Source organism: Nelusetta ayraudi, unplaced genomic scaffold, assembly GCF_046127955.1.
Source record: "Nelusetta ayraudi isolate G7.1 ecotype Tasmania unplaced genomic scaffold, CSIRO-AGI_Nayr_v1 ptg000031l, whole genome shotgun sequence".
In the NCBI taxonomy this organism is placed as follows: Eukaryota; Metazoa; Chordata; class Actinopteri; order Tetraodontiformes; family Monacanthidae; genus Nelusetta; species Nelusetta ayraudi.
The window spans coordinates 4,986,575-4,996,945 of NW_027466081.1; the positions used below are offsets into that span (position 1 = coordinate 4,986,575).

The 10,371-nt window shown below is 46.2% G+C and overlaps 1 protein-coding gene across 4 annotated transcripts in view; it reads left to right on the forward strand.

The window, feature by feature from the left end:
* The window catches only part of ankrd50l (ankyrin repeat domain 50-like), a 37,076-nt gene extending 27,468 nt beyond the window's left edge, over positions 1 to 9,608 (forward strand). For 3 of the 4 annotated variants that reach the window (XM_076031013.1, XM_076031012.1, XM_076031011.1), the window contains 2 exons: positions 4,848 to 5,065; positions 5,199 to 9,608. In XM_076031013.1, coding sequence (XP_075887128.1) covers positions 4,848 to 5,065; positions 5,199 to 8,725 — 3,745 coding nt within the window. In that variant the 3' untranslated portion in view covers positions 8,726 to 9,608. The remainder of the gene's footprint in view (positions 1 to 4,847; positions 5,066 to 5,198) is intronic. The other variant, XM_076031014.1, reaches the window with a different exon arrangement.
* The last annotated feature ends 763 nt before the right edge of the window (positions 9,609 to 10,371 follow it).

The following is a 10,371-nucleotide window of genomic DNA, read 5'->3' on the forward strand; positions in this document are numbered from 1 at the left end:
ACCTACTGTACGTACTCCAAAAACAGGGGGCGGGGGGGCTGCACACATGTGGACACTAGCAACACGGTTCCGCGTCAGTGTAAGAACCATGCGGTCGTCGGTGGAGCACCGAAGTGTGTGTGTGGGGGGGGGGGGATGGATGTGAGGGGCTGCTCTCCCCCTCCTTATATTTATCTCTCCCCCCCATAATGCAGCCCATTCACCGCGCGCACAATGAGCCTCCGGAGTGAATGAATGCCGCAGTGTTATTTATGACACAATATCCTTTCAGAGAGGGGAAAACAGAACAAAGAGGTGAAAAATGCCGTACCCCAGTGACCATCTCTGCACCAGTCAGCGAGGTCGTCCTGCCCGGGACTTTTTTTTCTTTTCTTTTCTTTTCTTTTTTTTTTCCCACTCTCTCGGCATGTTTGCACTGTTGTGTTTTTTTTTTCTTCTTCTTCTTCTTCTTCTTCTACTCTCCTCCTCGTGTTTGCTTACCTCTGGTGAGAAAGTGCTGAGTTGGATTCCGCATTCCCCCCTCGGACGGACTGGCTGACGGCCAGTCGCTGTTTGTGTTTGTCGCTCCCGTGTGAGAGAACAGCTGTTGACAAACCGACGAAACGCCGACTTTAATTGAGAGTGAAAGCGACACGGATGCAACCTGCAACCCCCCCCCCCCCGAGGAAAACCAGCTGGGGCGGCTTTTAGCCGTCGTCGCGAAACTTTCGCCCCCCCCGAAACCTTGTTACGCAGCTGTAATTGCGGGCTCGCCATGAACATCTGGCGCCGCCTTTCAGCCCGGGTCCGTTTTAGATTTCAGAATGAAATGGTCCAAACATGCCACGAGGAGTGAATCAGTGTGTTTGCTTGACATTAGTGATAATGGATTCACTGTGTTAGCTTGTTTAATACCGAAATGCACGCTGAGTTACGTACGCACTTCCGGCAAAAGACAACCAGCAAAATCCCCATTTTTATTCTTGGCGGTTTGAAGGTTCAATGATGAAAAAAAAAAAAAAAATAGGTCAAATTACACGCATGCGCGTTTTGGGAACCAGAGGATACCGATTGCGCTGCGTTCCTCAGCGTGCAGCAACAGTTCGCTGCCGACCTTCTGCCCTGTTTGGTTGTTTGTTCTGTGATCAAATGGGTGAACCACTGAAATGCTCATTATTAACAGGATGCAGCTTAATATCGCTAATGATTAATATCACAATCAGAAGGACGTCGGACACGCTCCTCGGAAACTTGTTTGCTCTTGTTCACTTCCAAACTCGTGGAGGGGCCAAACAAAGCGTCAATGTTTTAGCACGAAGCTAAGCTAAGTTTTAGTGCCAGGCTGTAAACAGTTTTTGGAGATCTATAAAGTTTAGGTGAAAACGCTCAGCTCGAGTCCAAATGTGCTGCAGTTCCGTCGCCGATTGACTGATGCCACATTTAGTTTACAAAATTATATATTTTTTTGCAGTGTAGGCCACACAGCCTGATATATGAATAAGAAATTGTGGGGTTTTTTTTTTACCTTTCAGGGCTACTTGTTACGCTTTTGGAAAATAATGCTCATATCTGTGCGTATGTCACTCATTAAAGCTCCCCCAACGCTCGCTCTCGAAGTTGAGTCCATACTTTCTTAAGGGTAAATGTGAAACATGTTGAAATATTAAGTAGTTCTGGTGGCAAGGAGCCAGCGCCGTCTCCATGTTTACCGCCGAGTGCGAGAGACAGCGGGCCTGAGTGAGCTTGTTGAAAGCAAGTCAAGGAGTGTGTCTTAATGCACACTCCCACACAGCACTGCCTCTAACACCTGAAACTGCAACCTGAAATAACCTCCTGGCTCCCGCTCCTTATTGCATCCACTGGCATCCGAATATTTTTCAATCTACTCTGTTTTGTTGTCGTTCCAGCCACGTGTGGGGTGTGAGGTCGACCAGGCCTTATCGTGACGTCTAGCGGGTTATTTTCAGCGGGGTTTTTTTTTTGTTGTTGTTGTTGGTGGTGGTGTTGTGTGGATGACGACTCTGGTTTGTTTAATGCCCTCATCCAAAACCGTCCCTTCTCGTCTTGTTATTGGTACAACCAGACGGGCGATGTGTCAACGCATAGCCTGAGAGCAGGTAGGTAGCATAAACAAAATGCACCATCTGCAAGCGCAGACAGCAGTATCAGCAATTCCTGTCATTCGACATCCACATTGAGACTGATGGGCTTTTTTTTCCTTTCGTATTTTTCTTTTTTTTTCACAAAGCCGTTGATGTGTTTGACGTGTGTCTTGTTCTGTGCGGTATTGTGTGGATGAAGTGACTTAACCAGATTGTAGAATCAATTCTTTAAATAATTTTCGGAAACTTGAAAGACAAGAAATTAGGTTTATACAGACGGAAAATGTTCCTGTTGAGGTTTTTCTTTTTAGTTCAGTTGTTTTCACGCCATTTCTTTTTTTCTTTTTAACTCCAGGGTACTTTCAACTAAGCCAAATTAAAATAGGAAGAGGGAAAACCTACCAAAACGAAACAAAAATGTAATTCAAAACTTAAAGAAAAACAGACTGATCTAGATTAACCACACACATTCGCATTGTTAATCTACGATTGAAAAAAAAAAAAAAAATGCCTTCTATTTTTTTCATTCATTCATTCATTCATTCATTCATTCATTCATTTATTTTAGACAATGTTGAATATTCCAAAAATCAGTCTCTGTCTCTAACTAACAACCTCCGTTTCTGGACTTTAAAGTTTGAACCAGGAACTACCTCTTTGTACTTAAGTGTTAGACCTGCTTCTAATTAGACCTCCATTTGAAGCACACGGACAAAGGTGAGTCACAGTCCTGCGTCCGGGGCTATGTAGGTCTATTAGAGCAATAAACGGCCCGCTGAACATCCCTCCCTCGCAGGATTCAAAGTGTGTCCGCTTGAGGGAGTGCCACTTTAATCACATGACTCAATCACATCGAGATATGATAAGGCGTACTCAGGTGCTGCTGCACCCAAAATCTCCTTTTAATTACCGGAGATAGACGCTCATATACATGATGTCTACAGTGACATGGGTCAAGGATGCCACTTTGCCTCAGCCGCAGGGAGCCCTGAGCAGGTTTTTAGTGCCCTGATTCACACTAATATATATATATATATATATATATACACTATATGACAGGATGTGGTAGCCTGAATTTTCCCGTGGCGCCCAATGTGTCAATGTAATAAATGAAGTCACCTCCCACATTTCAGTCATGGAAACATGTATGCAGACATTCTTGGTATAATCAAATGCAGAATAATTTTCCCACAGAAATCAGGCAGGGCATCTTGGTTTCATGCATAATTTATTCCATTCTTTCATTTAAGCACCGCCAGTATGTTGGCTCAGAAGCAGAGAATTTTTTTTTTTTTTTTTTTCTGTCGTTCAGATCTGTTTTTCGACCCGGCTGCTTGTGGTTTGTACTCGCATATTCACACTGCGTTTGGCTAATTGGCTCACAAGCTTTTGTTCCAGCCACAGCAAACAGAAAATTTCCATTTCTGGCAGAATAAAACCATCGTGTTCATTAAGTTGGATGACCTCTCCCTCTCGTGCTATATTTGGTGATGCTTTATGTGATTTAATCCGCTTTTATAAAATTTGAAATTTACTCCCGGAACACAATTACACATCACAATTTCTTTTTCCCTTTTAACAGGCTTTGAAGTGAGTGCCCCGAGTGTTCGGAGCTTCTGGTCATTCTTAAACACAGACATTAACTCCTAATAACAGCGCATGCACAGACACACACCCTGTGTTTGTTGCAGGGTAATGGAGTTGGGTTTAGTCTTTGTGTGACCCATTAATACCAGTGAACTGTCACACATCTTTCACCAGTTTGTAATCACCATGTCCAAACCACTCAACACCTCAAATGCTCTGTTGCAAAAAAAAAAAAAAAAAGGAAAACAAAACAAAAGTCGGCCGTGTATACACGTATATATGCTTAGGTATCTACAAGTTAACATTATCAGGTGCATACCTGACACAACAACAGGTTTTATTTTCTTTATTTACTATTTTATCTAATTGTATTAACTCAAATTTAGGAATTTATGCACAAAGTGTTTGTCTTTTGATATGTGTTATAAAGTTGCTTCGTGGTGGTGCCGCTTGGCCAGATTATCTGTAATGTGCCCTGATCATTCCTTGATCATTGTGTGTATGCATGCGCATGTGCTTGGGGTGGAGCAGGAAATTTTAGAAGTTCCATTAACCTGAGTCACCATCACAGATGGCACCAGGGTGTGGACACCGACTGTGCGCCTTGAAGGGCAGTTAAACCGTGATTAAGGTGTAAGTAGAGGTGCAGAAGACACAATGAGTATTATTTTGCTTCAAACTTGCAGCATCTCCGCTCTGAGGTTTATACAGTGTGTAAGGTAGGGTAAGGCAAAGTGTTTCAAATTTGAGCCACGGTGCCTCATGCTTTCCACTTTAGTGAGCTTCATTTGGTGGAATATTCTGCGGCTCTGCTGCGATTCACTGGAACAGAAGAGGCAGAGTCACAGAGATTTTATTGTTTTGCTTCTGTTCCACCAGCTTGTTTGCATTGTTATGCAAATTGACTGGATGGGCACAGAATCTTGGATGTAAAATTGCAGTTTTCCCAGAATCAATAGATTGCTTAATATCATTGACTTATATACACCGTATGTTAGATTGTTTGTGTGGTTTGTACTGCAGTCCCAGTTTGAAATAATTGGCCTGCAGTCAGCATAAAATAACCCTCAGGTTTCTTCATTTTCAAAATCCTGGTTGGCTTATGAATCATTGTTCTTGAAATATGCATGTTAAGCTGTTTACGTAATTCTATTCTTCTTCTGCTGCTGCTTTCTTCAGAGCAGTGTTGGGACCTCTGCTGGACCTCCCACCTCCTGCCCAGACTCTGATGGTGGTTGTGGACGCCCTGGATGTAGGTTATGGATCAAGAGATGGATGTGATAAAAGCGCTTCGGTTGCCAAGCTCTTGGCTGCGAATCAACACCTCCTGCCCAGCTGGCTGCTGCTGGTCTGCTCCGTCCGCCGCCAGAATAAGGCCGTGTGCAAAATGTTCTCAGGTACAAATGCAGGGCAACTGTTTCTTATGCAAATAATAATAACAAATAAAGATGAGTTGGTTGAGCATAACAACAAATCAGTCAACAGACAAAAGAAAATTAATGGAATTATTTCTGAAAATCTGTCTTGTAGGTTTTCGGAAGCTCTGTCTGGATGATCTGCGGAAGCCGTTGCCCGTCCGTGATGTGCAGCAGTACATCCTCTGCCGTCTGGATGAGGAAGTTGCACTTCGCCGTCAGCTGACCCCGGACACGGCCGACATGCTGAATGTGCTGCATATCAAGAGTGGCGGCTGCTTGCTCTTTCTCGAGCGTGTGCTGGACGGTGTGGCAGGTACACTGGTGGGTCTCAGGGAGATCCGGGACATCCCTGGAACGCTCAACGGCCTTTACCTGTGGCTGTGTCAGAGACTCTTCCCTCGTGGTGTTTTTGTCCAAATCCGGCCACTCCTTAACGTTCTTTTGACCACCCCAAGGCCGCTCACTCCCCAGCAGCTATTTACTGCGGTCTGGTCATGTGAAACCTCGCTCAACCTGGAGGACTTCAACAAGAGGCTCCAAACCCTTTCACCGCTCCTGATCGATGGGCCCGGAGGCACCAAACTGCTTTTTCATGGTAGCTTTGCCGAATGGTTGACAGATGTGAAATACTGCACACAGAGGTACCTGTGCAGCAGAACGGAGGGGCACAGCATGCTTGCAATGGCTCTGACTTTGCAGGTACCACACCTGGACATCGACGACACTTGTCAGCTGGCCACACATTTAGTTTGCTCAGGTCACCATAAGAATAACCCGTCCATATTGGCTCTGTGGATGCTGTGGATGGGTGTGCCTGCTTTGAGTGCAAACAACAGTGGTGCCCTTACAGCATGTTTAACTGAGCCCCATGTACCGCACAATCCAGAGGTTCTTCAGCTGTTATTGATGAGCGGGCTTGTCCCCGCCGCCTCTTTATCTAACGTAGACCCAGGTGTTGGAGTCAGTGGCGTAAATTCGCAACACGCGTCTGTAAAGATGACGCTTGAGAGTGGGTTGTCTTTTAGCCATGCAGGTTCTCTGGACGGACAGAGTTTGCTCGCCAAAGCAGCACACGAGGGCTCTGCTAACATGACCAAACTCCTGCTGACACGAGGGTCCGATCCACTGGCCAGCGACCACCAAGGTCAAACAGCAATAACGTTGGCCTCCAGGCAAGGCCACGTCCACATCATATCTGTACTCCTGGAGTGGGCAAAGAGCCAGAGGCCACAGACTGCAGTGCAGATGATGGAGCACGTTGACAACGAAGGCTGGACGGCGCTACGCTCGGCTGCCTGGGGAGGGCACGCCGCTGTCGTCCGTCTCCTTCTGGATGCAGGAGCGGACGTGGATGGGTGCGACAGCGAAGGACGCACTGCTCTTAGAGCCGCTGCCTGGGGGGGTCATGAGGAGATTGTCTTGACTCTGCTGGATTACGGGGCTCAGGTCGACAAAGCAGACATCAAGGGACGCACGCCGCTTATCGCCGCTGCCTACATGGGACACCACGAAGCTGTGGAAATATTGCTGGACCACGATGCTCAGGTTGACTTGGCTGATGGGGACGGACGCACTGCTCTCTCGGTAGCGGCCCTCTGTGTCCCGACAGCAGCTGGTCTTAAAGGTTACGGCGAAGTGGCAAATCTGTTGCTTGACCGTGGTGCAGACCCTGGACACAGAGACAACGATGGAATGACACCGTTGCTACTCGCAGCGTATGAGGGACATGACAACGTTGTTGAACTCCTGCTAGAAGCTGGTGCTGACGTGGACGAGACTCCCGGTCCAGAGGGGAATGTGTCTTCTGCCGCTGCTGTCACTCCCCTGCTCGCAGCTGCAGCCATGGGCCATATGAAGACAGTATCCCGACTGCTTTTTTGGGGAGCCGCCGTAGATGCCATTGACTGCGAAGGTCGGACGGCACTTTGTCTGGCAGCAGCTCGAGGCAGTGTCGAGGTTGTTCGCGCTCTGCTGGATAGAGGCCTGGATGAGAACCACAAAGATGACCTAGGCTGGACTCCGCTGCACGCTGCTGCTTGTGAAGGCCATCGATCTGTGTGTGCCGCTTTGACAGAACGAGGCAGCATGGCACGTGTCGGGGAGATGGACATTGAAGGCCGCACATCCCTTATCCTGGCCGCCCAGGAAGGCCACTTAAGCACAGTAAGGCTACTGTTGGACAGGCGTTCACCCATTGACCACAGGGCATATGATGGACATTCCGCTTTAAGTGCTGCACTGTTAGAAAGCCATGCAGAGGTTGCAGAGTTGCTCATGAGGCGAGGGGCTGATACCGATGTGCGGGATGCGGAGGGTAGGCCTCTACTCTACCTCCTGGTTTTGGAGGGTCGGCTTGAAATGGCAACTCTCCTCATAGAGAAAGGCGGCGTGCCCCTGGAGTCCAGAGACTCCGAGGGCCGCACTGCACTTCATGTGGTTTGCTGGCAGGGCGGCGTGGAGCTGGTAAACCTTCTTTTAAAGCATGGTGCAAACCCCAATGCACAGGATTCAGAGGGGAGGCCACCACTCCATTCTGTGGCTTGGACAGGACATAGAGATGTAGGACGTTGTCTTCTTGAGGCAAATGGTGTCAACATACATCTCTCTTGCCACCAGGGAGCCACAGCTCTGAGCATCGCTGCACAGGAAGGGCATGCCAATATAGTTGCAATGCTTCTGGAGAGGGGTGCAAATACTGATCACGTTGATAAATATGGTCGTAGTCCAGTCAAAGTGGCCGCAAAACACGGCCACTTTAACATCGTCAGGCTCTTGGAGAGCTATGGAGCCAAGCCATATGTAGGCCTGCTGCCTAAATCTGCCACTTTCTCCCCTGCAAAACTCACCGGGAACCTTTCCTCAGGCGTCTCCGACACTAACAGAGGTGAAGTCACTGGGACTGCGTCCTCGTCGTCAGTGTCGTCGCCCAGCTCCACAGCGGAACGCTTTCACTCCATGCAGAGCTCCCAAACCTCGTCAACTTGCCACTCGCTGGCCACGGTGCAGACGGTGCCAGCTGACAGCCTAAGTTTCGTTCAGCAGATCCAGCAACACTCACTGCCTCGCAGTCGTAGTCGTCCTTCCACACTTCCTCCACTGGCCGGCTCAAGCGTAGGCAGCCTCAATAGAAGCAGTCAAAGGCATCCCAAAGGCAGCCCTCCACCCACGGTTTGCACAGTTACCGCCATGGTTCACCACTGGGAATTGCCTCAGAAAGGCCTCTCAAATGAACCTGAATATCACGACAAAATGGACAAACACAACTCTAAGTTAATAAAGGCTGATAGGACTATGCACAGTGGTGGTAAATGGCACTCAGTCATGGCTTCCCTTGGGATCATGCCAGGACAGGAAGGCCCGACAGTCGGTGCGAAAAACAGAGAGAGTCCTCCTATGGGCTACCCATATAGACTTCAGAGCCCACTCCAGGTTGAAGCCTGGGATTCTGTACCCCAGAAGAATCTTCTGCCACCTGCTTACTTCAGTTTCAACCCAGTTCCACTATGTAGTGCCTTACCAGGGGAGGTTATGGTCAACATGACAACCAATGATCCCAAACTACACCTGAAACAGGCCATCAAACTGCAGTTTGAAGGTCCCACCAATGCCGCCTCGTACAAGAGAGAAACACCACTGTGATTGTTGCTGCAATGCATGCTCTATGTAGGTTATTTAAACACTTTCTACAGAAAACTTTGACTTTGTTAAAGTGTGTGGGGTGGAACTTAAACAATCTGATTATTATCAATAGATAAAACGATTTATTCTGCAAAGACGGTCAAAAGAATTTGGTTTTAATCTCTTATTCAATGATTTATCTGTTAGTGCAAAAGTTCAGAGTAATGAATTGGGTTTATATCTTTTTTATTATGTAGAGAAAATGATACAGGTGGATTTACAATGGAGGGGTTGATAAAATTTGCTTTTGTCAGCACCTTATTCGTGGCATTTGTTGTTGCCATTGTTGACCTATTATACAATGACTTTCTGGGTTTCAAATGAGGGAGGAAGTGGTTCCTTTCTCCACCCATTTGGAAAACAAACATTGACATAAATCAGAAATTTCTTCCTCTTCTTTCCGCATTCTTCTTGGTTAGCAAAGCTTACACAGCAAGCATTGTTAATACTCATCTTAAGTGTACAGTATACCTGTGTTTATTTTCCACTCAGATTACCACTACACAAAAACCCAATTGTAATTGAATACCCTTTTATGAAACAATTAAAACATTTTTTTAAGAGATTGTGGCCTTGATCTTACTGGGAGCCTTTGATTTCCACAACCAACTGCCTTCATGCCACAGACGTACATTCCTGACACACTTATCAGAAGTGCTTGACCTGACCCAGAGTGAAGTTTATGAGGCAAACTATAAAAGCTCACTGAGAGAGGAAATGAAAACTAAACAACACAAGAAGTCTATGTTTGAAATAAGGTCTCCTAAAAAAACATATTGGTCTTTTTCTTTTTTTATTGTTTCATATTTAAATATTGTTTATTAAAATAATAGTGACACAGAAATATTTGTGTGTTTGTTTTTGTTTATGCAGTCACAACCAATGTGGAATCATCATGCTGAGATATGTCTTACAGAGATCTGGCTGGCTAAATAGCCCTGTGATGGTTACATATTCTGTATTTCGTGCTATTCAGCCAGTAGTATTATACACTCATTAGCCAAAATGACAGCTGAAACGAACAAAAATACCCTTCTGGCTTCAGTTCTATGTGTGCCTGTAGGAGGTAAGGAAGATTTGATAAATATCTAGTGATTGTTTCTGTTATTTTGTTGACTCAGTAATTGAAAGAATTGGAGGCAGGATATTGCTGTGACATCATATGTTACCAACTTTATTTTTAGAATCGTGCTCTCTTTATTCACAGGCAACGTTTGGCTGTCACTCGGCATTTGACAGTGTTATTCGAGTGTTTGAGTCACGATCGCTAAGGTGGCTGACAAGAAGATTGAACACTGAGTGCTATCTGTTTTGATGCAAGTCCTGCTACTCTGAGGTGCGCCTTTTAGTAAAGGGGGGCTGGAAAAGATGCCTCTTGACTTCTGTCTTGAATACAAATCACTTTTGCGTTCTGTCCCAGTGCACGGTTTTAGTGCATATTCTAATATTCGTGTCTTATAGAGTGACTTGGATTTGAAAGCAAATAGTTGTTCACAGAGACACTGAGACGTTGAAAAACAAGCCATAGGCATCTCAATCGTCGGGGGGCTTTTTTTTCTCTCTCTCTCTCTCCATATTGATGCATTGGTTTACACTGAGTTAATATT